We start from the raw sequence: 24,547 nt of genomic DNA on the forward strand, positions 1-24,547 counted from the left end.
ATGTTCAATAATTAGAAACCAGATTAGGCCATGGTATCTGAACTACTCTGTAAGCACTTTCAGGCAGGAATCTTTGTCTATTAAAGGTCCTGTGCAAACTTTCCATGCCGGAGTAATTCTCCCTTTGTGTAAAAACAAACAGAAACTGAAGGCCCTTGTAGGAGAAAGGAATTGTATAAATATGAACTAGTAGTAGACCTCTGGAGTATTGCTGGCCCATAGCAGAAGATGACAAGCATAGTCTTGTTGGAGAATATACTGGTGTGCTTCTCCCCACCCCAAGTAATTCCAGATGTCATTCTTCTGCAGTTAAATCTGTCACTTCCTACCTTCAAGGGAAAGCATGCGTACAATTACAGATGTTGTTTAGTTTTGGGCAGTGAAATCTGCAGTGGCATTTTTTAATGCCTGACATATTTTTCTGTCTCAAATGCTGCATTGTGCATTTGTAGGTGAGGAGAGTTCATTCTGACAATGTGCTTGGCTTCTCTAAGTGATAAACAGGTATAAGCTAATGAGTTTTCTTCATATATTTTGTCTCATTCCATATGACAAGAAGTCAGTAATGAAGAAATCGTCTTGCGCAGCAGGAGAAAGATTTCGGAGTTCCTCTTGTCCTGCCACATTCCAGATAACCCATAACCCAGTGGGCCAGATCCTCTGCTGTCTCAACCAGGCAGACAGAATTGGACTAACTTGAGCTTGACATACTCAGTGGGGAAACAGGCAGTATTGGTGAGGGGTAATTGCTGCGATGCCTCTGCGGGAAGAAGCTCTCTTTCAAGCTTCCTAATAGTGTTACAATTTGTGTGATATTTTGGAAACATTTGGGACAAAGTTCTCTCCTATGTGAAAGGCTGCAATACCAATTTAGTTATGATGTCTTTTCAGACTTCTCATGGAAGAACTGGTGAATTCTATTGAACGTGTGCCAAAGGCTCAGTCTGCCTCCATGTGGAAGAACAAGGAGGTACAGAGGTAAGGAACAAGCCACTCTGAAAGGGTGACTGTCCTAAAACACTAACCAAAGTTTAGAATTTACTGTAATGAGGGGTCAGCTGCCACCATTTGAGATTTGCTACTATCATTAAGCAGAAAAAAAAAGCCTAAGAGGTTTACAGCTATGACTCCTTCGGTCAGTTCTTTCTTTAATTGTTTGCACATTTTGGTCTTCCAAACAACCTCACAAGTTTGGTTCTTGGAGGAAGACTCGGTAGCACAAGTCTCCCCTGATCTGCCCTCACGTAGTTTAGCTCCATAATGGTAGATAAAACCAGCATATTTTTGTATTAACATCATAAAAAGTTGTTGAAACTAATAAGCTTTTTAAACTTCATTGTATTGTATTGGAATAATTTTAATTGAAAATGATATTTACATTCATGTTTGCTGAAATGCTAAGGAAGTCAAGACACAACTGTTGGAGGTCACTGGTGGCCAACCACAGAGTAGTGCTACCTTTCTTCCCAGGGCTGCAGCCTCTTTTACACTTGAACAGCAGAGGTGGGGTTTTTTGCTTTTCAAAGCTTAGAAGCAAATTGAAATCTGAATAAAAAAGGTTAGTTGGAAACTCCTTGTCTGTTTTTCCATCTATACATAAAAACAAGGTGCTCAAAATTGAGGTCTTCTACATCTAAAATTTTGAAAGCCTGCATAATCTAAAAATTATTCATACAGTTTACTAATTGCAGATAATGCTTTCCTTGGAAATAAAAACAACGTTAGGTGCACAACATGTTCTATGGAGGAGACAGTTTCATTTTTAGCACATTTTAAAGATAGGGCCGGTTGATTAGAAAGGTTGTTTTAAAAGCTGCTTTGTGCATTTTTAATTGATCTCCCATTTCCTACTCCTAATTCTTAACGTGGCTTGATTTAAAAGTTTACTAAAAATGAATTGTTTCGTACATTATAAAAGTAGTCTTGATATTTTCCAACATCACAAAGCAAAGAAATTAGAAATCCAAATTAACAAATGTTTAGCTGTATACTGTACTTCCCTGCTGAGCTTAGGAGCAGTCTTATCTCAGCACTATAACTCTCACTCTTCTGAAGAAGGCAAGTAAAACACAGATGTAAAACAAGACAATAAAGTCGATCAGGATTTTGTGCTGGTTGGGGTATGCTCTGATCAGTATAGTTGAGTTTTTTTGATTTTTTGGAGTCTGCTTGCCTGACCAGAACCATTCCTAAAGCTCACAGTGATGTGAAGAAAGAGGACTGGAGCCATTATTCTCGTCACACTACTGCATGTGTTTTGTATGCATAGTTTAAAGGAGGATCATATATCTTGGAGCTCGTTTAATGTCACTTTCCTGGTGGTCGTATTTTAGAAAAAGTGCTGTCTAGCACTTTGCGTGCTGTTGACTATTCCAGAGGCGAACACAGAGAGGTAGTCTTTGTTCTGATTCAACTGCTGTAGAAGGCTGGAGTCTTTTTGTTGGAGCGATATTTAAAATACATTTTTCTGTCTCGTATTGCTTGGGAAGTACCCTAACAACATGATAGTTCCTCTTTGGTACTGTCAAGTAATGGGGTACCAGTGGAGGTAGAAGGGCCTACTGCCTGGGGATTGACGGCCTCCTGTCCCGCTTACAGGACCTCTGTAGAGCACAGAGTACTGCCACAATATGGTATGTTGTTGGGAACCTCAATCGGATGGCAGGACCCCAGCTTTCATAAAATGCACACCTTGCCCAAATATGAGATAGGGGCATAGCAAAGAAATGCTATGCTAGTGGGGATAGCCAGACGTAGCCTAGCCCTCCAGCTGTTTAGTAACGTAAGTCTGTGTATCATAAACTGCCTTGAGGCTGGTATGAACTAGTGTTGTCTATGAGCTGAAACAGGGGGACTGTGCCCAACCTGTGCTCTGAGTTTCCCCCTTCAGCTCCCTATGCTTCTGTAAAATGGAGCTCCTATCCACCATAGAGGGTGTACAGGGACTTAATTAATATTTGCAAAGTGGTTTGAAATTCCTGGTGACAAGTGTCATGCAAGTGTGAGTGGAACTGATTATTATAGCATGTGAGCAAACATTTACTGATCCACACATTAACACCTGGCTAATAGCACATGCAGGGTTGGACTGACAGCCATTATTTAAGAAAATGTAATCCCTGGTGAATTATTTTTTTTAATACTTGGCTGTTGCTAGACAGAATACTTAGTATTTCTGAGTCTAACTTTAATTTTTCAGGCTGATCAATCACTGTTACTGCTTTACAGTTCAGCTAGTTCTACTCTAAATAGTTAGTATAAAACACAAAGTATTATCATCTTCATTAGATAAAGCATTGAAGCATTTTAAATGCAAATACTGTATAAAATATAATAAGTTCATTATAGTGGCTTACGTTTTTCCATTATCAGATCCAGTCTGAACTAATTGCTTAGCAAGTTTTATTACCATTGGTTTTTATTTTAAATGAGCAGTCTCATGGAAGCTCTATAGATGGTCAGCCAGGATATCTTTCACACTGATTAGGATTCAGAGGGCTAAAGAGGAAGTTTGCCTTATGAAAGACACTTTGTCAACTACCTGTTTGATGGTTTCTTATATCTTTCTGTAAAGTGTCTGAAACAGGCTGTTTCCTGAGACAGAGCAGTGGACAAGAGAGGCCAGCCTTCTGATCTAGTTTGGTACTGCCATCCTCCTCTTCCTTCAAACAAGAACATGTTATGTCATATATTAAATTATATCCTTCGCATTGAACAGGAGGGACTGTCTCTGTGCAGATGTCCAGTTAAGAACACAAGCTTCTGAGTTTCTTAAGCATAAATTTGTACACTAACCACTGGACCATGCTGCTTCGCGATACTTTCTGGTTTGTGGCTGTAGGTTGGCTCTCCCAGCATCTGCCCGCATTCATCTCATTATTATGAGGTGATCCATAATAGGATGTTAGTAGATTCACTCAGGACTTTAAAATATCCTCTAGTAACTTTCTGTACAAATTTTAAAAGTGGGGGTGACAGGTTGAATGCCAGCAGGGACACATCTGAGGAACCAGCAGTCCTCATTGTCTCTGTGTGCCACTCAGCAAAGAATGAAACCACTGGAGACTGGTGCCACTGGTCTCTGTTAGGGATCAGAGTATATTTACAGGGTAGCCACAGAGTCAAGGCTAATAGAAACTTACTTCAGTCAGCAAGGACAATTCCCCACTTTTCTTCATTACCTGGAGATACATTCTCCTCTTCCCAGAAGAGAAGCTCCTGAAAGCATCTAACACTAAATGCTTCTTATGGTAGGTTAAAGGCTTTTACAGGCACTTTGCTTCAGTGCAGTGGTGGACAACTATCCACATTGTTTGGCCTTTTGTTGCTTATGACTTCCCAAAAAAGACCTTGAATGTTTTGTTTGTTTCCTTAAGCACAGTATGCTTTCAGCCAGCATGTGCTGGAATTACAGTTATCACACTAGACCTGTACAGCGGTCTTGGCAATAGCTGGCCTTAATCCTTTCTTCAGTATCTTAAATTATGGAGGAGTTCACTGACCTAGTAGATATAACAATAAATTAAATTCCTTTAAACAAATTGATCAAAGAAACTTGACCAATTTCCATAAATCTTTGGAAATTGGTTTGAATTAGCCTTTGATTTAGCATTGGTTTAATATACAAAAAAAATCCTATTCTTCTTGCACATTTGGCAGCTGTGCTGCTTCCTGCCTCAGTTCATGTTGCTAAGGAAGATTTATTTCCCAGAAGTTAGCCATCTCTCTTGCAGCCTGTGACATTACAGTTCACTTCTTCCCTTGACAACGCTGTCCAGCTAACTTGCAATGTCTGTGAAGAGCAGAATGGATGGATTTTACTTTAGTGTAAAACATCTTAAATACTTCCGTGTAGGGGATTTCAAAGAGCTCTGCAGTGTCAGCTGATGTATCCTTGCCAGCCCACTCGGAAGGGAAGTGGGGTATCTGAGTTGAAGGCAAGGAAGCTGAGATGCAGGGGCACATGCTCTTGTAAGAGACTGGTGACAAAAATGAGAGCAGAGCCAGCCTTTGTTCATGGTCTGGTACCTGTATTTTAATCACAAGATTGTGGCTTGCTTTTGTTTTCAAGTTCTTAGGATATGCAAAATAGACACTGATCCAAGATCCCAGTCATCTCTACCAATTCTAGTGGTGCATTTCATGTTGATATGTCAGATCAGCCAGCATCTTTCATCAGTGCTGGAAATAACATAAGAGTTGCTGTAACACCTTCATCACAGCTACTTCTTTGATGAAAGGGCTGAATAGGAACAACAACAAAGAGAGCTGAAGGAGAGCAGTCTTTGGGGTGAGGCAAAACGGAGAGTGTGGTTCTGTTCCTCAACAGGCAGAAAGTCTTGCTCCTCACTTTGAAGCACCAGGCATATTTAAAATATAAAAAGAAAAAAGAGAAAAATTTAAGATCCGGAGAATATTATTGGGAGTAAAAGCTGGTGGTCCATCAGGAAGTTCTGAAAAGCCCGCATCCCGTTGATCTTTGCAGATTGCTGCCCGCCCCTCTGAAGGACGCGGTGGAGGTGTCTATGTGGAGGAAGTGCTATACCATGCCAGAAGTGAACGCTGCACTCAGTAAGATCCAGCTGGTCGGGTATTCTCAGAAAATTGTGAGTACCTGTGAAGCTGTCCTCAGGTCAAAGTAACAACTTGTTGTTTCCCAGCTTTTCTCTGGAAATGCCCTTCCTTTTCTGATTTCCCTCTAGGTCCTGTGTAAGATCTAGTTACCCTAGCCTAGGAAAACAAGATGAGATTATATTGAATGTCCCTCAGCCTGCCTCTCAGGAAGGGTTCTTGTTTGGTGAAATCAGGGAGTATCCATTTGTTTCTCCTTTTCCTTGGGGAGGCCAATTTTAAGGCAGCATACCTTCAAATTTGGAGTTGATGGCTGGCCCACTGAGAGCTGGGAGGATGTACCAAATGAATGTATCCTCTCTGTCTGTGAGCCGCATCCCCTTCTGAGTTACCATATCTCACTTCTGGGAATCTTCTGAGTGCTTTAGCCTCCACTTTCTTTTATACTGCAAATTAGGGATTGTAAACAAAACCTAATGGTTCGACCTGAACTTCCAAAACTCCTTTCCCAGGGTTCCCAGCTAACATTTGTTGTCTATAAAGCCATTGACTATAATCCATTGTAGGTGCTAGAATGAACTGAACCAACAATTCTGCAGATACACTGTTCCCTTATGGCCTGTAGGCAGTATGTGGGCCATGATACCTGCTATTGTTGCTGAGGGCCGTAAGAAATAAAAAGGTGGGTTAAAGTAAGTTGTGTACCCAAAGCTTTTTATTTGCTCCTTTTTCTTAAGCAATGGGCCACTGAAGTTTGGAGACTGCCGTTTATGTGTAAGACAGTTTGAAACAGTAACCAGTGCTGCTGTGTACTAAATTTGGTGGATTTGGGTTTTTGTGGTGCTGTACTATAGCTGGTGAAAAAAGACCCTGAGCCACCACTAACATGGTTGCTGACATAAGTAACACCTGGAGCTTTGTCTAGCAACTGGATGGGTTGAAGGCATTTGGACTCCTCAATATTCGTGGGTGGTTACTGTTAATTTTCAACTATCCTCACGGTGTGGATGTATCTTGCCTAATTTTAGATCTGTGCATCTGAGCCAATCGTTCTTTTATAGTTACTGGGAAAAGAGACATATTTTATCTCTTCCCAAAGCTAACTTTTAAAATAATTGGACCCTAATTTGCCAGTAAACCCAAAACTGGGTGACAGCATCAAGAATGGCTTGTTGTCCATTTTACATGTCTGCATATCAGCAGAATCTAGAGCCTTGGTTTATACACTCTGAGGGATGGAGGCCCTGCCTTGTTTTGCAAGGCATCCAAATATGTATTGAGATACTAGAAAAATCATTAGTATTGCATGAATCAGATGCTTGTTCCATTATTCAGTAACCAGAAGGTAGATCACATTAGTGAGGTATATATGGAGGCTTATTTTCCTTTCTCAAAACAAGTATAACACATTACTGTATACAGATAAAGCAATACACTTTCTAATGACACCTGGAAAGCAGACCACATCAGGTTGCTTATGCTTGGAGCTGAAACTGCAATTTGGATTGGGTTTGCACAGTGTTGTTTCTAAATCACCAGTAGATAGCATTTAAAAAGAAATAAAGTTAGAAAGTGAGTTTGAAGTTAAGTTTATGTTTTCCACAGCAAAAAGTGTAACCCAAACAGAGTTTTATATCAGCATGGAACTACTTGTCCTTCCTTCTCTCCTGCTGGCCAATACCAATAAAATTTGACTAAGGGAGTATAGAGTCTTCAAAGATGTAAAGCTCCTACAAGCTTCTTCAATACAGCAAAGGCAGGCAGAGGATCAAGACCCCAGCTGATTCCTCTGTTTAGAGTTACGGCTCCATGTGAACTCAGCTAGATGCCATAGAATTCACATGGAAGAGAGACTTTATGAAGGTCCTACCTCAGGAAAAGCTTTTCTCAGAGTATGTGTCCTGTTAGACATGGGTAAATAAAAACAGCAGACATAAAGCTTGGGAAACTAGCTTCATAAAGGCTTTGAGTAGCAGAACTACTTTTAAAATTGACATCACTGATGATAAAATGACCTGTTTGACTTCTCTTGGGGGTTCACTCAAGTTAATGTCTCTTGCTGTGTGTTTCAGGAGCTGTTTGGTGCTGTGCAGGTCACCCCTCTCAGCTCGGGCTATGCTCTTGGAAGTTCCAATTGGATTATCCAGTCACACTATGAAAAGGTTTCCTATGTTTCAGGATCTTCCCTACTTACAACACACCCTCAGGTACAGCCTCTGACTTTTGTTAGTCTTCTACAGGGTGAAGTGTCTTTGCTCCAAAAAAAGGGAGGGGCTTATTCCAGCTGGGATCAGGTGTAGTATAGAAGCTGTACTAAGGTACCTCTGTTAGCAATTGTCTAGACTTAATAGGTGTTGAGAAGACATACTACCCTGATACGTGTACAGGTATCAATAGTTACTAGGGAAAGACAACTAAAATTCTTTGTTATCTATGATTTGATGTTAACTTACTCACCAGCTGGGAAATTCTCCTTCACCTTAAATAGGAAATTTTCGACAGAGTTAAACAATAGAGCATTAGTGACTTTTTTTAAAATCCATATTTCACTGAAGAGTCTTTACAGGCAGTTCACAGCCTGCTTCTATATCACTTCTGAAACATCCTTCCTTGGGAGAAATGATAGCTAACTGGCTGCCAACTTTTCCACCCTGCTCTGCTAAGGGCAAAGTCTTTATAGTGCTGTAGATGTAATTTCCAGTAAATTAATTCTCTCTAGATCCATAAATTCTTAGTGCGAAGAATGGCTTGAAGTTTGCAGTACTGTATGCTTCAGAAGTTGTCAAAATAGTTAAAAGCAATATTAGCAGGAGGTATTTAAAAATAATTTAGAAAATGTGTCAGGTTCATGATCAGTAAGTAATTTCCCCCAAGGTGAGTATCTTCTAAAGAGCTTTGCTTCTGAGCATCCTTCATTTAAAAGCTTGATCTCAGGAGCTGAACAACTGCAATAGATAAACCATCCTTAATAGTATGGCTGTACTTAGCTACATGCAATGTATCAGAGTCTCTAAATCCCTTTTTCTCATCAGCCTCATACTGGCCTGCATAGTGCTCTTTCGTCACCTTCTAGTGAAAGAGCAGCAGCAGTGTTTGACAATATATGAGTGGAATATTTCTGTGAGGAGAAACTTTGCACTATAAGAAGTAGTTTGGTGACTGAGAGTGTTTTCTCTTAATTTACATGAAATAGTGATTCAGTTTATCACGTTAGACTGGCCATGCTTCATCATTTTCCAAAGGTGAACATTTCTCTGGAAACTTCTGGTAAAGTCTGTGGTTTTAAGGAAACTACCTCCCTGTGGCAGGGAATGGTGTGTGAATGAACTGCCGGTAAGAGTACAGCCCATGGGCAGCAGATGTGCACTCACTGCAACCTGCAGCAGAAGTGGTGGCAGTTAGACAGGACAGTTTCAGCTTTAATGAGTGCAGGAAACTGTACTGCAAGCCTACCTGAATCCCTAGGGACCTACGCTGTTTGCTAACAAGATATGAAACCTGGACTATTCACTCTGCTGACAGTGTTGCTTGTCCCACATGCTCTCCAAGACCCTCATTTTTTAGCATAAGGTCCATTGCACTTTGCATTATTTTATACTAACACATAGTTTGAAGGAATAGCTTGCCAGATAGTTGAAATTGCATTCATTTTGCCTTTTCCTTGTTATTTACCACATCACAAATGTTCCCAGATATCATTTGCATTTCAGATACCATCATCATCTTATATTTCCTTCCAAGTGGTTGTTGAAGACAATGGATAGTTCTTGTTCTAGTTTAAATCCCTGTGAACACCAGTACAAGCTCCTACAATATGGTCATTTTGTAATGCCTAGTGCTTTTTGTGAGCTGCCAACCAGCTCTTCATCTATTTGATGTTTGACAGACATTATGTAATGATAACAATATCTTGAGTGGCACAGAGTCAAAAATTGTGTTCAACAAATCAGCATGTTTTCATCAGGGATGAAAAGTTGTTTGTCTGACCTGTTTTTCCATAGAATCATGGTAAGCAGTCATAATGAAATTCCTATCTTTTAACAGTGTATGGAAACAGTCACTGCATTTTGTTTTAAAAATTATATCCAGTTAATCAGCATATATTTATGTAAATACATATCCAGAGCTTTTTGAATTATAGTAAAACCTTAGCACTTTTGCAGTCTTCTGGAACTCCCTCCATAGTTATTAAAAACGGGCATCAGTTGACCAAGCTCTCATCAGCCGTTTGTTTGTTTAGGGTGATAAGACACAGATTATTTGGGCATACAAATGGAAGAAGGCTTCTTCCTCTTACATCTTGTCTAATATAAACAGTAATAGCCTGGAAAGCATTTCCTTCTCTCAAGGTGCAAACAGGATAAAGTTCATCTTGCTTAACTGAAACTGGGCCCCCACCCAGGCCTTCCCTCCTTCTCCCTTTTGCCAGCACTGGGATTTAAGTGCTGACATAGTGGAGATGGCAGCACGGGTGGGAATTATCAGTCATGGGAAGGATCGCTTCTTTGGTATAAATTACACCTTAAAGTTTTCTTGAAATTTTAAGTTGCATCTAGGTTACATCTATAATCAGCAGAGAGTTATGGTACATCTGTAGTAATTCCATCTCTATTAACAACAGATAGAAAGTGAAGCAGTTAGCTTAGCTTAGACATGGCCCAGGATGTGCAGATTAGCTGAAACTGGGTGCAGTGAATGCTGGTTGTTGGGTTGATCTTGGATGCAGCAGCAGGAATATCTTGTGAAATCCGCAGTGGGTCTGTAGGAAGTGCAAGTGAAGGGTTCAGCAAGACTGTATTCATAGCTGCTGAAAATAACTGAAGAGCTTTAAAGAGTTTGTTTGAGAGTTCAGTCTGGCACCATTAATTGTTCCCTTTACTTCTGTCTTCTGGCAGATGGTTTCTGTTGAAAATTTTGCTTCACCCTCTACTGAGGCTAGAATTGACACTGTTGCCACTGAAGTGGAGAACAGGAGTTGACAGCATAGGTTCAGACATGTCACTAAAAGCCTTTTAAGACATATTCTTTACATTAACCCACAAAAATCAATGCAAGCCCTCTCAGTGCAATAGCAGCTGAAATTATGCGTATCTAATACGGCATAATCATTACGTACATTATCACAGGCAGATTCAATATTATTTTTTATTGCATTATTGGCATTTCATTTTCACAGACATGCTATGTAGAGTCAAAGATTGCAATAAATCTCACGTAACAGGTCTGGTCCTGCAAGGCAGTGCACAGTGTAAACTTCTGTCAAAGTTGATGTGAAATTCCCCTGCATGTTTGACAGAGCAAGGTCTTTTTCAAATAAGGAATGGCACTGAGGGACTGTGAGCAAGGGAATTAGCTACACAGTGATCATCTAAGTTCAGTAGAGGAAATCACTTCATCAGTCTCTTCTGGTAGAAGTCTTTCTGTTTGATGAGACTAGAGAGAGTCTATTAAGAATAAATAACCATAAAATACCATGCAGCTGGCTACAGTTGCCTACCTTTGCTTGAATAGTAGCTGTGGGAAGTGCATCCCAGCCCAGAGTGAGACTTAAAGTTAACTTTTCACCATAGCTGTCGTGCATCTGCAGAGAGAGAAGTAGATTTTGCCTTTGCAAGATTGAATTATGCTAAATTTTGAGTATCAAGAATATATATTTAGTATCAGGTCACACTTAAGTATAATTCTGAACATCTACTCTGTTTGCTAATGGAGAGAAGTGGGTATGCATTTTCATTCTGCTTTAATAAAGTGCCGGTATAAAACATGTCAAATGATTGACCTCAGTGAAAAAAGTGTGAGCCTTTATGCACAGTAGACGCAAAAGCAAGGTTTGCTCTAACATTAGACTGCCTGCCAGTCACCAAGTTGCCACACTGTTTCCTTGGACCATTTAATCGTCAGTCCCTCTGCTGAATCTGTGAGCCACAAGATAGACTGTGCAGGTATAAACTCTTCTGTCCACCAGGAAGCAGACGTGGCATGGATAGATGCTCGTGATAGCTACCCTCAGCACTGCATAATCTAGGATTGTACCTATGACTGTAGGTCGTCAGTACAACATACACTGTAGACCCAGCTGATCAGAGGTCATAGCCCTGTGAAGTCATTTATTTCACTTTGACATAGCTTAGCCTCTAGCACAGTCTTCAAAGAAAGGTATTGTAGGAGGGCATAGTGCTAAACTGATTCACTAGGGGGAGACTAGGAAGCCAAGTCATATTTTCTCTTATTTTAGCTCTGGTGTTGCATTGGGAGCACTATTTTTTTGCATGGTGGGGTTTTTTTTGTGCAGTTGAAGCTATGATTTTTCATCTGTTTTCAACTGCTGACTTTTAAGGAACTACTTGTCTGTTTGGCCTGATACTATAGCTACATTAAAAAATTAATATGTGTAAGTGATTATTTCTTAGATAAATTAACAAAATTTATCACTATTAAGGAATCTAAACCCATTTCTCTTTTCTACCAGCAGTAGCCATTTACCATTTCACAAAACCAGACTTCTTAAAAGGCCTGTGCAAACAATCTGAAATGAGTATTTGAAAGTCATGGTTGTAATACTGTGGGCAGAAGAGCAGACTTCACAGTCAAGGGAAAGCCTTGTGTGGCGTTCAGATTCATACACAAAATTGAGAGCTTCAAGCCCAAAGTCCTTTCCTGATCTTATCTCTTCCAAAGAGAATCCACTGAATGGTTGAGGAAAATGGTACTGCCCCCTGTAGACAGTGAGCCCTGGAAATCAAAGCTGACACCTTCATTTGCAAAGGGAAGGGAGAAGGAATGCAAGTGTCAAACCGTTCCTGACTGTACTGCCACATCCTCGGCAAAGTATTGCCTTTTCAGTGTTGAGCTCTTGAGGCCATGAAATGATTAGTCTATGGAGACTACTTTGCAATGGATCCGGTTACAGTTCTGTTGTTTGTTTTGGGCTGTGGTATGCAGGTAAACAGTTGTATGTATTTTTATTAACTCCAATTGGGTTTTCACAGATGGAGGAATGTTAAGTTTAAAGTGTTCCATGTGTTCTCTTTCTTGGTCGCTGTACCTATTTTGTATTGCAGTCGTCTTGGTACAGAGCAGAGAAACCTTGTGTTATAACTCTCGTTACTCATTTTATTTCACTGTGCTGTGTTTCAGCCCATGGACCAGGCTTCTCTTAAAAATAGTGATGTTCTCATCCTGACGGGTCTTACACAAATCCCTACTGCTAACCCAGACGGCATGGTAGGAGAGTTCTGCAGCAACTTGGGTAGGTCATTGAAAGAAGTCTTTTGCCTATTTTATCATTTTATTTATTGCTTTGGGTGGGAAATAATTCTGAGATTCCTGGAATTGAATAAGTTGTCCAGCTATAGCTTCTGGCATAAAACTAGCTGTTTAGATTTTACGATGTGCTCCTGATGTCATTAATACAGTAAGTGCTTGGAGAGACACAAGTTGTACCTAAAATGTTTTGGAATGGAACAGGTATAATGAGTTTTAATCATCTGCTGCTCTTGGTTTGCTAAGTATGTCGCTTAGCTGCCAACAGACTACGTGTTGCCTAGGTTTTGGATATTGTTCCCAGCTGAAATATTACTATTTCCTTCCTGTATATCAGCCAGTGTAAAATCTTTACATGCTTTTTTTATGACTTTCAGTTTTGAAAACAAGCACATCTGCTTCCCTTCTTACACCTGATTTTTAAATATATCAAAAGCAAACAGCACAATCTCTGTTTAAAAAAATATATCAAGATGTATTTATAGACCCCAGAAATATAAAACCTAATCAGACGCTTTCACAGCTGGAAAAGCTGATAATTGCAAAGCTGTGATATCAGTGTGAATGGCAGCATTTTCCTGTCTGTTTGGAATATCACATCCAGTGCTGTTCTCTCCTTTTCTCCCCTTCCCCCACCTCAGTTCCTCTGTGCTCTCACCCTTCTGTCATCAAACCACTTTCTCATGTCTGTCCTGCTGTATATTACCTGTTCTTTTATCAGAGGTCTTCCTTTTATTTTAAACTAACTACTTTTTACAAATAAGCTTAAAAAGCTTGTGATAAGAGGATTACTACAAAGGTTATCAAAAGACATTAGGAGTCTAAATCAGGGAATCCTCACTGTAAGCAAGTGTTCTGGCCCCTGTTACACACCTGGGAGAAATTTGAGCTATAGTATTTAGGTGGCTTACCCAAGATTGCAGAATAAGGCTGAGAACAGAACAGAAGTGCAAACAATTCTTAGTCTTACTTTTTACATGTGAATGTACCCTTGGTGAAATAAAAACACACAATACTTTGGTTTTTTTCCCATTCTAAAATGCTTGTGCGTGTTCACAAGTTCTGAATATCTGTGTACTGTCTCACAGTCACAGTATGAGACTGCCATGGTAGTGGAAAGCAAATGATACAAAGGATGTGGTAGATTTCTCCATCATCTAAATCAAAATCAGATATCCCTGTTTAGGACAAGTTTCGGTTCAAACAGGAGTCATGGGTCCTGTTGTCGGAGGTGCAAGGTAAAATTATGTGGGTTTTGTTTATATGAAAAAACAAGTTACAGGGTCAGGATGATTCATTGTAGTGTAAATACCTATTAATAGAGTGTGTTTTGGCATTTTATAAGAATTGTAATCTTGGATTATACCGAAGATCCTCTCTGCCAGCATCCTGACTCCAGCAGGAATCATGAGCAGATGTCTAGCGCAGAGTAGAACAACAGGACAAGACTACATAATACTTTCCCCTTATAATCTCATAGCCTTTAAGTATTTTTATTTCAGGAATTTCCTGAATCAGACATGGCTTTTGTGTAGTTAGTAATGTTCAGTGGATTTCTGTTCCAGGAACTTGTTCAACCTCCCCTTGAAGCTGTGTTAGTTCTTAACACCTGTGATTTGCTTTCCTAGGTGATGCATGTGTTTGTATGTGTGTGTGTATTACTGTCTGTGTTTTCAATGTTTTTAAGCATTGTTAATTTTATTACCCTATGAGCTGTCGCAGATAAGCTTTGGTGACCTTGTTGTGCTAGATCCAGATGTGCTGCTCTTCTCTGTCCCTTCTGGACCTTTATGGGGGTTACTGCCCCCTGACAGATGGTAGCATGGTCACATCCTATCATCTTACCTTAAGCCACCAAGGAAGCAAGTCTGAGCTGAAATGTTAGACTTTGTACTGGAGAGACCGAGGACTGGTACATGTTGCCCCGCTGCCAACTCTGCTGCAAATGTGCTCTAGCAAGCACCTTGGTGGTCACTCGTGTCTTGAACTGCAACAGCTGTATGCTGAATAAACAAGAGTGAGACTGTTGTTAATGAAAATGCTTTTAAAAATTAAACAAAGTCTTAGAGATGTAGCTTAGGCCAAAGCAAAATCCAAAAGATGAATGCATGTAAGTAAATGTGTTACATATGTAGGTACAGGTGGGTGTTCACCTGCACAAGTTGTTCTGGTTTACAGAAACATTCTGAACTATTTTGAGGGTTTTGCGGAAGGTCTTCAAGCCAGCTTCTATCTTGAATGAGACAAACTCAGAGAAATTAGAAAACTAGTAAAGACCAAAGGAAGATATATGCTTAAAATGATGCCATTGTAAGAATCTGGAATTTGAGTGATATTTAGCAAAAAAACACAGCGACCTGAAGAAATTAAATAACGCCATGAATAATGTAGTGGTAGGGCTGTCTTTTACATAACACCAGCAGTGTTTACACATCTACCCCAACATCAGGAGAAGAAAATAGTGGATCAGTTTTCTTTCAAATGTATAAAGAAGTCCAAAATGCAGTTGGTTACTGGGAAAAGCTATAGAGTAGGCAATCTGAGCACAGTAGTTTTCATATATTTTTCCCATTTCCGAAATGTTCAGGGGACTTCAGAAGAAGCTCAGAATACACTAGGTAAAAACTCTAAAGCAGGCACTGGAAAGTTACCAAAAATGTGTATCATGAGGTAACAGCACGTTTGTGAGTAAGTCTTGCAAAGCACAGAAATGGAAGTGTGAAAATTTCACCTTGATCTCTGTTTTCATCCCTGCATGTAGAGTTGTAGATGCTGATTTCCATTATTACCAAGTCACATGCATGATTTCCTCTCCGCATTGTGTGTGCAGCACTGAAACCATGCTTTGTCACATCTCCAAGTTCTTCTCAGTTTAGCTCAAACCCCTTTTTTCTGTGCTCAGCACTGCAGCACCAGCACTCTGCAGCTCGAGAAAAGCAATTGTATTTTTACATTGCCTTGGGCATCATCAGCAAAATTGCCAGACTGTCTGTAGGGACAGTTTGTGATATTTTGTGTGCGTGTGCGGTCGTGCCTCTGTGTGTGTGTGCATGTGTTTATATAAAGCAGAAAAGAGCACAGTTTGCTTTTTAGGTGCCAACTTGACCTTGTGGTGGCAGCTGTTCGAAAAGCAAGTATCTCATTGTGAGTTGTAAATTGAACAACTTGTTACGGAGCTACTGAAGGAGACTAAATTTGAAATGCCAAGATTATTATGCAACTTTTATCAAGAGAGTGCATCCATCAGTCACAGAGATAAATTGGGCTTTAAACAGCTTTCGAATATACGTGTCCTCTTAGTGACAACTGTAGAAAGTTGCCGTAGTGGCGCATAGAGCCAGATTGGACCTGCTGCTTGCATGGGAAGCAATATGCTTGTAAAGGTTTTCATCCCTGTTTTGGAGAAGCTCAGAGGTAATTCTTATCCCTTTATGGAACCACTTAACAGCACCCTCAAGAAGTAGGGCCCAGCTGTGCTGACCCCAGCACTTAGAAATAAACTTGCACGGTGAAACTGAGTAGTGTATTCTAAACCAAAAAGCTGTCACACAGAGCGTTGTCAGAGGTGGTGGCTTTCCTGTCCCGGTGACTAGGAGTATTCACCAGGCCAGTTACAAAGGTGCATCCCCATACTGCCAGAAATGTGAGATTCAAGGGGCCAGCAGCCCTGGGTTGGTGGCCTAGTGGGTAGGGCAGCTGGCTGGAAGAGTGCTCTGTTCCGTAGATTGTGATTTTATATTAATTATTGGTAACCAGCTCTGTGGTTTTCATAGGAACAGAAACTCAAGTTGGTGTCTTCTCCAAGACCTTACCCTCTGTTATTTTCTCTGTGGCCCCAGGAATCTTGAACTTCTGGTTGTTTTCAACAGAAGAGGCTTGAGGTTCCCATAGCAAGCCAATGGCTGCAGGGAAGGGAGAGCTGTGAATTCAAACTCTGAGGCTTAGGAATGAAACACGTTTTTCATGGCCCGGACAAATTCTTTAACCAGCCCATCTTTAGATGAAAGCTCTTCCTCCTGCCTCCTCGGAGGGAGGAGGGAGCCATTCGTCTTAACCAGGTGAAGCTAGTTGGTGCCGGAGTGAAAGAAAAAGGAACCTGTTTCATGGAGACACACACCTTGGTGTTTCAGCCAGTATCTTTGTTCAGAGCAGAGACAGAGCTGCAGACATAGCCCTTTCTGTAGCATTTTCCACTTAATCACTAATGCTCCCTGTCTCTGGCCCATGCAGCATTCTTGCTGCTGTGATTATAGGTACTTATCTTTCCTCTTTGCAGAGTTTTTGGGTGCATAATGAAGCAATGGCAAATTCTGATCCTGGAGCCAGAGGCTTAACTTTCAGCCCCCAGATGGCTTTGAAAATATCGTTCGTAATCTCCTCATTCCTCTCTTCACATCCTGTTTACAGATGGGATAGTTTAGACTTACCCATGTAAGAGGGATAATATAACACATTGCTGGGATGTTTTCTAATATCTCACATTCTAGAAAAATGTAAAGTATTGCTATTCATATTCACAAGTATTTTGATGGTATAGTTTTGTATGTGACCCAGAGAAAACCTAGGCAATAAACCCACTACGCTGCATTTAATAACTCTGATACAGAAGGTGTCTTTGACCACCAGTTGTTACTGACAGCAGTGTGTAATAGGCACTGACGGCTAAAAGGAGTTAAGCACCCAAATGCATGTGAAAAATCCTACTACGGAGTCTGTGCATTTCCCTAACTCCATAAAACCTTTAAATATTCAGCCATAAAAATCTCCCTTGAGCATGTAGGTGGGGCAAAAAGACCCTTAATGTGCTAAATCCATACCCTATCAAAGCTTGTCAATAAATTGAAGTCAAGGAATCGATTATGGCAGGGCGTAATATATGTGTTTTCAGGCTCTTCCACAGCTTTTTGTGTAATGCCTTGATGCATAATGTTACTGCTGCTGCACTGCAATTAACATCAGTAGATGGTTTTACTCCATGACCACAGATTAAATCCTAGTGAGGCAGCAATTGCTCAGTGAGCTGGACAAAATATTTCCATTTTCCCATAAGGTACAGCATTTTTGTAATTCATTCTGCCAAAAGAACAAAGTATATGCTCTGTACTTGCTTTTGCTGTTGTACTCAAATCTGTTTCAATTACAGAGTAAACCTATTTTTTCTTTTCTTCATTTTTCTCTAGTCCCATGCTGTCTACAATTCACAGAGATTTTAAATTGTTCTTGTTATATTGAAAGGACAGAAATATTTAGAGCTTTTAAAAAGGAGAAACACTCCACCACACACTTCTACCTTTGAGGGCTGTTTGAAACAACCACATCTTCAGCCTTTCATTTAGAGCACTGAAAACTGAGTACAGAACAGTTTACCATGTGTAGTGCTTTCAGCTAAGCCCTGTGAACTGTTGTCCTTCCCCTCTGGTGGACAGCTAATAGATGGAGCAGGGTTTATTTTGATGGTAAGGTGTTTTGTGTCACTCATTTATCCTCATGTGCCAGTGCAAGACCGCCCTCTCGTGTCAAGAGTTTTGCATGTGCTCAGTCTGTTACGTGGCCCCCCCAGCTAATGGAGTATAATCGTTCGCTCCACTAAGCCTGGAGGAGGCAGTATATAGATGTATTTAATGATCAGAAGTGTTCCTCCCAATTCGTATGCATAATGTGTTCTGCTTATTCATGCAAGAGCTTCTTTCTATACCTTATGTAATATTTGGATTAAAGGAATTATAGTAAAAACTTTAAATATGAACCCTGCTAATTGATTTTTACTTTCTCGCTCCTTTAGCTATGACTGTCCGGAATGGAGGAAATGTGCTGGTTCCCTGTTACCCCTCTGGAGTAATATACGATCTGCTGGAGTGCCTGTATCAGTATATTGACTCTGCCGGACTCTCCAATGTCCCTTTTTATTTCATCTCACCTGTTGCCAACAGCTCCCTTGAGTTCTCCCAGATCTTTGCTGAATGGTAGGTGTTAAAGGGCTGCTTCATCACCCTCAATTCACGCACTCAGCTATGGTAAATAGATATATGCAGGTTATCTCTATTTGACATATTCTAATATATACTTGATTTGAATTGTGAACACGTTTCTTGAGTCACAAGGGTGTGCGTGCGTGTGTAAGTAGATGTTCTATAATTAGGGAAGCGTAATTTCCTATAGAATGTACAAACTCAATCTGTGCTTTTTGGTACTTGCACTGATGATTAAATTATGCACCTGACTTGAGTGAATTTTAGCTGTGCCTGTTCGCACGTCTTATCCAGTGCCCCCAAAACTATACGATGGTCTCCCTGTATAAGCAAAATAGATTTTTCAGGCTTAATTTTGCTGAGCCAGCAATGTATTTTCATGGCCAAAAAAAAAAAGCCAACAGTATCCTAGGCTGCATTAGGCAGAGCACTGCCAGCAGGTCAGGGAAGGAGATCCTTCACTGCTCAGCACTGGTGAGGCTACATGGAGAGTGCTGTATCTGGTTCTGGGCTCCCCAGTACAAGAAGGATATGAGCTTACTGGAGCAAGGCCAGCACAGGGCCACAAAGATGAGGAGAGGCTGAGAGAGCTGGGACTCTTCAGCCTGGAGAACAGAAGGCTCGGGGGGGATCTTATCAATGTATAGAAATACCTGATGGGAAGAAGTGAGGATGAGGGAGCCAGACTCTTCTCAGTAGGACCCACTGACAGAACAAGAGGCACAAATTAAAACACATGAAATTCCATCTGAACAAAAGAAACACACTTTTTTACTGTGAGGGTGGTCAAACACCGGAACAGGTTGTGCAGAGAGGTTGTGGAGTCTCTATGTATGGAGACACCAAACCCCAATTGGACGCAGTCCTGAATGACCTGCTCTAGCTGATGATGCTTGAGCAGGGGCTTGGACTAAATGATCGCAAGAGGTCCCTTCCAGCCTCAACCATTCTGTGATTCTGAGCCATGCAAAGGAGAACCCAAACACTTGTAACTGTTCCTAAATTCTTACAAATGGAGACGTGCTCTAGGTTATTAGAGTAAGTTAACTTTTTCCTTCCTTTCTTCTGCTCCAGATTTTTTAAGTCTGCAGTTCAGGAATGAAGAGAGAGGTCCTGGAAATCTTATGTGAATTGATCCCTTAGGAGAATTGTAAAGAGGATTGAAATCTGGTGAATTTTAATCATGTTACTCTACGCAACAGTAGGAAAATCAAGCCTAGGTATTCTGGCCAAACTTCAGTGTACTCACCAGGATGTTTTGGCTCACATAGTTTATAGTTAAAAAATTGTTTGGTTTGTACTTACATGGTGATTCCATTTCAGTAGCAGTGGAGGTGGTAGCTGCATAGTTCATTCTTGTTACAATAATACTGCCAGGGATGTTACTTGTGCCAGTTGGGTTGTTGTCTGCTGTGTCTAGCCAGGATTCAGACACCCAAGTGTTTTTTTGAGTTCCACTTGCTGTAGTGGCTTATATTCAAAAGTCAAAACTAACATTAACTAATCTCCAAACACTTCTGTGTAAGGTGAATGTTTCACTTATGTGAAAATGGAGGCAGAGGTTGAACATCTGTAAAATAGAGGTTTGGGGTCAGAACTGGGGTAGAAATTCACGGATTCCAGCCTTCCTATTCTACTGTTTAGTCAGCTGAAAGAAATGTCCTGCTCTTAAGTATCTCTTACATTTTATCAAATTTAGTTTGACCCAGGCTTATTGCTTTTTAATAAAGTGAAGAAAATACGAGATGGGTAGTGTTTCCCAGAAAAAGCCACCAGGACAGTGTCACTACAGATAATTGTAACATCACACAGACCTCTGACAAATATCTTTTTTTAACTTCTGTAATAGGATGAATCAGGAGTCTGGCTAGAGCTAATCAACAACTTTCAATATTTATGTTTTAAAAATAAATGATTGATGTAAAACAGCAGGTAACAGTGAGCATTATGCCATGGTCAGGGGCTGTTTACCGACATTGTAGCTGCAATAATAAAATGCATAAGGGAATTAGATTATAATGAACAAAAGGACCAAGTCACTGCTAAGAAGTGGGATGAGGCAAGTGGAATTTTTCTGTTGACAAGTGATTTGGCTTTGCAAAAACTGCTGAGGTCTGGACTATGAATTGATGTGGATGTTGAGTTACAAATTTGTCTTCAGCAGCAAAGGAGTTCTGTTACATACTGTCTACAAAATTACTTTCAGCTGTCTTGCATCTTCTCTACATGATCTCGCTATGACTGAGTTGTCCTGTCCTGTAGGTGTTGGTCCTCCGAACAGAAAGGCTGGAGGCAACAAAACAAATTGGCGATTTTGCACCTGATGCCACAGATAGGAAGTGGCTTTCTCCAGAAAAAGTTTAACAGTAGATGGCAGCAGATAACTGCAGGATGTTCTGCACCTCTCTAACCCAGCTGATTTTCCTTTTCTTTTAAAGGTTGTGTCATAACAAACAAACAAAGGTATATCTTCCAGAACCTCCTTTTCCCCATGCTGAGGTAAGGAAACCATGGTCTTACTGTTTGCTAAGATCACAGAGTGATAGGGTTTCTGGAACAGTCCTGTGTGGCTGTTGTTTTTATGATGAATGCTTCTGCAGCTTTTTAATAGTTCTGTGTCATTATTCATACAAGTTTGGGGTTGGTTGTTTTTTTTTCCCTTTGCTTTCTGTGATTAATTTGGGAGTGTGGGGGAGGAATGAATGATGGTGTTCCCTCAACTCAAAAATTATCATGATGTTTATTTCAGTGTATAACTTACATATGCTCGCCTGTTTTACTTCTTCCCCCGCAGAAGGCTATCTGGCATACACATGGTTGAATGTTTGCTCTTATCAGACTGCAACCACGAATATTCCCTTTGTCCAAGCAGTTTATTTCAAAGTCTGTAAAACTAAGACTTATCAGACTTATCAGAGACAGCTTAGTCATCCCAGCTCCTACCTCCCTAGCTGAAATAGGCACCATGTTGTCTGCTGCAGGAGAAATGGTATCTTGAAAGAGAGGTTTGATATAAAAAAGTTAAAGCTGCAGCACTGAGTGCCGTCACTGGCAATTTTAAATGAAATTACTTGAGCTAGCATCTTAGTGAAGCAAAGAGGAATCAGATTCCTATCTTTGGGGGGAATCTCCCTGCAACATATGTTGAGGGGATATTCCCTGCAACAAAATAATTTGAGGGGAAGTTTTAGCCAACCAAACATTAAATAAATGTGGCATAACTCATGCCTTCAGAGTTATCTCACATATCAAGAAAGGAAATCTTACTTTCTCCACTGGGAACAGGTAGATTTCCCACTGAAGTAAATGAGAGTCAGGCTGGGAAAGGAAGAAATGGGACTGAGAAATAATTTTGGCTAAATCCTACTCCTGCGAGACAGTGAGCCCTTTGGGGCATGCAGTCTCAGAAAACTGACTCTTTTAGTTCCTGTGGTCAAAACTGTTTGATGAGATTTGCAAAGTGGCCATTAAGAGTCCAGGGATTAAAAGCTTTTTCAGGCATTGTTGTTTTTTGGGTTTTTTTTTTCCCCTCTGAGATATCTCATCCAGGGACTTGTTCTGGAAATTGCTATTGCCCATCATATATGTCATCTGTAGGTGTTTCAAAGGCATTTTTGGAAGTAGGATCTGACAAGAAGCCCTCACTCTCTCCAGATGCTTGGAATGCATTTCAGGCAGGATGCACAGTGAATTACGTGCAATCTGTTACCAAGAATAATGCAGACTGCAGGGCAAGTCACCTATTCACCACTGGTTTTGTAACCAAAAAATTCATTCACCCCGATAAATCAATTCCAAAGCCTGATCTCTGCATACAAGACTGTAGCCATGCTGCTGGCTATGCTTTCTGATTTCCCATGCCCCTCTGCTTTCTGGGGTGTCCTTGTTGATCCACTGTGTCACTGGTTTCACTGACAGCCTATATTCTACCAAAGACATTGCTTCAAAATTTTAGTTCACAATATGCACTGGAACTGGCAGGTTTAAGTGAAAGTGCTTCCAAAAAAGAGAAGCCAAACATGCAGCTGTCGAAGACTGGATTAATTAATCCATTTTATATGATGGGTATTTGTGTTTATAGACTGATAACTGTCTCCTCTAATTTTTAGGATATTTTATATTCTCCAGAGGCCTGTTGATAATGAGATTTTGTCAAATTATTGTTTAGCTGTTGAGACATTCCTCTGTGCTTCATGTGTAGATCAAGGTAATTATCTAGGAAAGAACTCACAGCAGTAGATAACAGATCAGTTTCCTTGTGACAAAATGCAGTGCACAGAGGGAGTAATGTGCTTGTTACAGGTACAGGCTTTGGTTGACGAGGCCAAATCATACAGGTTATGACCCACAAAGCTAGGGACATTTTATCATGAGATGCACAAACAGCTTTATCTAGATCCATGGATATCATTGATAGGAAGCCATTCTTAAGCTTCTTGCATTTTTGCCTAAGGATTGCCTTAAATGTGCTAAATGACACGATATACTCGGTATGCACATCCTTGTGGCTCCCAAACTATGAAATGGCTGTAGCCTTTAGGCATTTCAGACTGAGCTGCCATCTGAAGTAAGTACTGTACATTTCACAGTAAGTCGTCTAACACAGCTTAGATTGTGTGTTTGGGTGTTCAATTAGAGCTGCTGTATAAACACTGGAAAGTGGAGTAAACGCTGGGAAGCAGAGCAACCTGCACTACCCCCACCTGGTGATGGACTAAACGGGTCTCTTCATTGTTGATTCCTGGTACATACTGGCTGTTCTGCAAAACCAGTTTGTATGGTGGGAGGCAGCGGCCCTAGGCATACAGCAACACTCTTTCAAAAGCCTGGCTTAATAGCAAAACCAAGACAAATTAATACCTAGGTAAAGAAAGACTGAGGCTGCTATTTCATTTGGTGCTTTTCCTACGGTCGTAAATCACTGAAGTTTAGACGTGCTTGAAAATACCTGATCAGATTGCTCCTTTCCGTTCTGTAAGATTCATTATTTGGTTTAGTTTGGTGTTAAACGATCAAAGCATATTGAGATTTATATAGATGACTGACATGTAAGACACCCATGCTCACCAACACAGCACCAAGATGTTCATTTCGGGTACGCAGTGCTCAGCACGTGCCTTTGATTCCTTATTGCTGTCCTGTGAGGGACAGCTACTGTCATCCTTTTGCTCATGTAATCTCACTGCCTTGGGCTGCATTCCAGTTTTAGTGGTACCTACAGCTGGTTATGGTTTAATGCTATCATAATGCTTACTTTTTCTAAGGCATGAGAGAGGAGCTGGGTTTCTTTTTCTTCTATGATATACAGAGTTGGAACAAACAGTGTGAACAGAAGAGGGGTAAAATCTTGCAGCTGACACTGTATATGTAACTCATATAATGTGAAACATCTATATAAACTCTTTTCAGTACAATCTTTAACAAACGTATTATTTATTCCCTGGCAGAAACCCTGTTATGCCTGTGCAAAGAGTATCCACAGTAGGCTTAGCTACTATGATGCTTTGGTGTAATTTTACCAAGCAAAATGGTCTTAATACAGACCTGGCCTGAATAACCTGTCTATGGCCGTACCATCAGTCTAGGAGGGAGCAAGGACTTGGACTCAAGGCTTCCAGTTACTAAGTTAGAGCCTTAATCAGCAGCCAGCCTTTTTGTCTTAGGTAAACACTCTTTTTAAATCTGTGACTCCACAACCTCACAATCAGGAGCTCTGCTTACTAGCACTTAAGGGAATTTTTAAT

The 24,547-nt window shown here is 40.5% G+C and overlaps 1 protein-coding gene across 7 annotated transcripts in view; it reads left to right on the forward strand.

Moving 5' to 3' along the window:
* The window catches only part of INTS9 (integrator complex subunit 9), a 77,340-nt gene that overhangs the window by 15,917 nt on the left and 36,876 nt on the right, over nucleotides 1-24,547 (forward strand). For all 7 annotated transcript variants that reach the window (XM_010583147.1, XM_010583150.1, XM_010583149.1 and 4 more), the window contains exons 6-11: nucleotides 892-978; nucleotides 5,486-5,606; nucleotides 7,644-7,778; nucleotides 12,709-12,820; nucleotides 18,617-18,797; nucleotides 21,242-21,302. In XM_010583147.1, coding sequence (XP_010581449.1) covers nucleotides 892-978; nucleotides 5,486-5,606; nucleotides 7,644-7,778; nucleotides 12,709-12,820; nucleotides 18,617-18,797; nucleotides 21,242-21,302 — 697 coding nt within the window. The remainder of the gene's footprint in view (nucleotides 1-891; nucleotides 979-5,485; nucleotides 5,607-7,643; nucleotides 7,779-12,708; nucleotides 12,821-18,616; nucleotides 18,798-21,241; nucleotides 21,303-24,547) is intronic.

Source organism: Haliaeetus leucocephalus, unplaced genomic scaffold (assembly GCF_000737465.1).
Source record: "Haliaeetus leucocephalus isolate CR32 unplaced genomic scaffold, Haliaeetus_leucocephalus-4.0 Scaffold871, whole genome shotgun sequence".
Lineage (NCBI taxonomy): Eukaryota > Metazoa > Chordata > Aves > Accipitriformes > Accipitridae > Haliaeetus > Haliaeetus leucocephalus.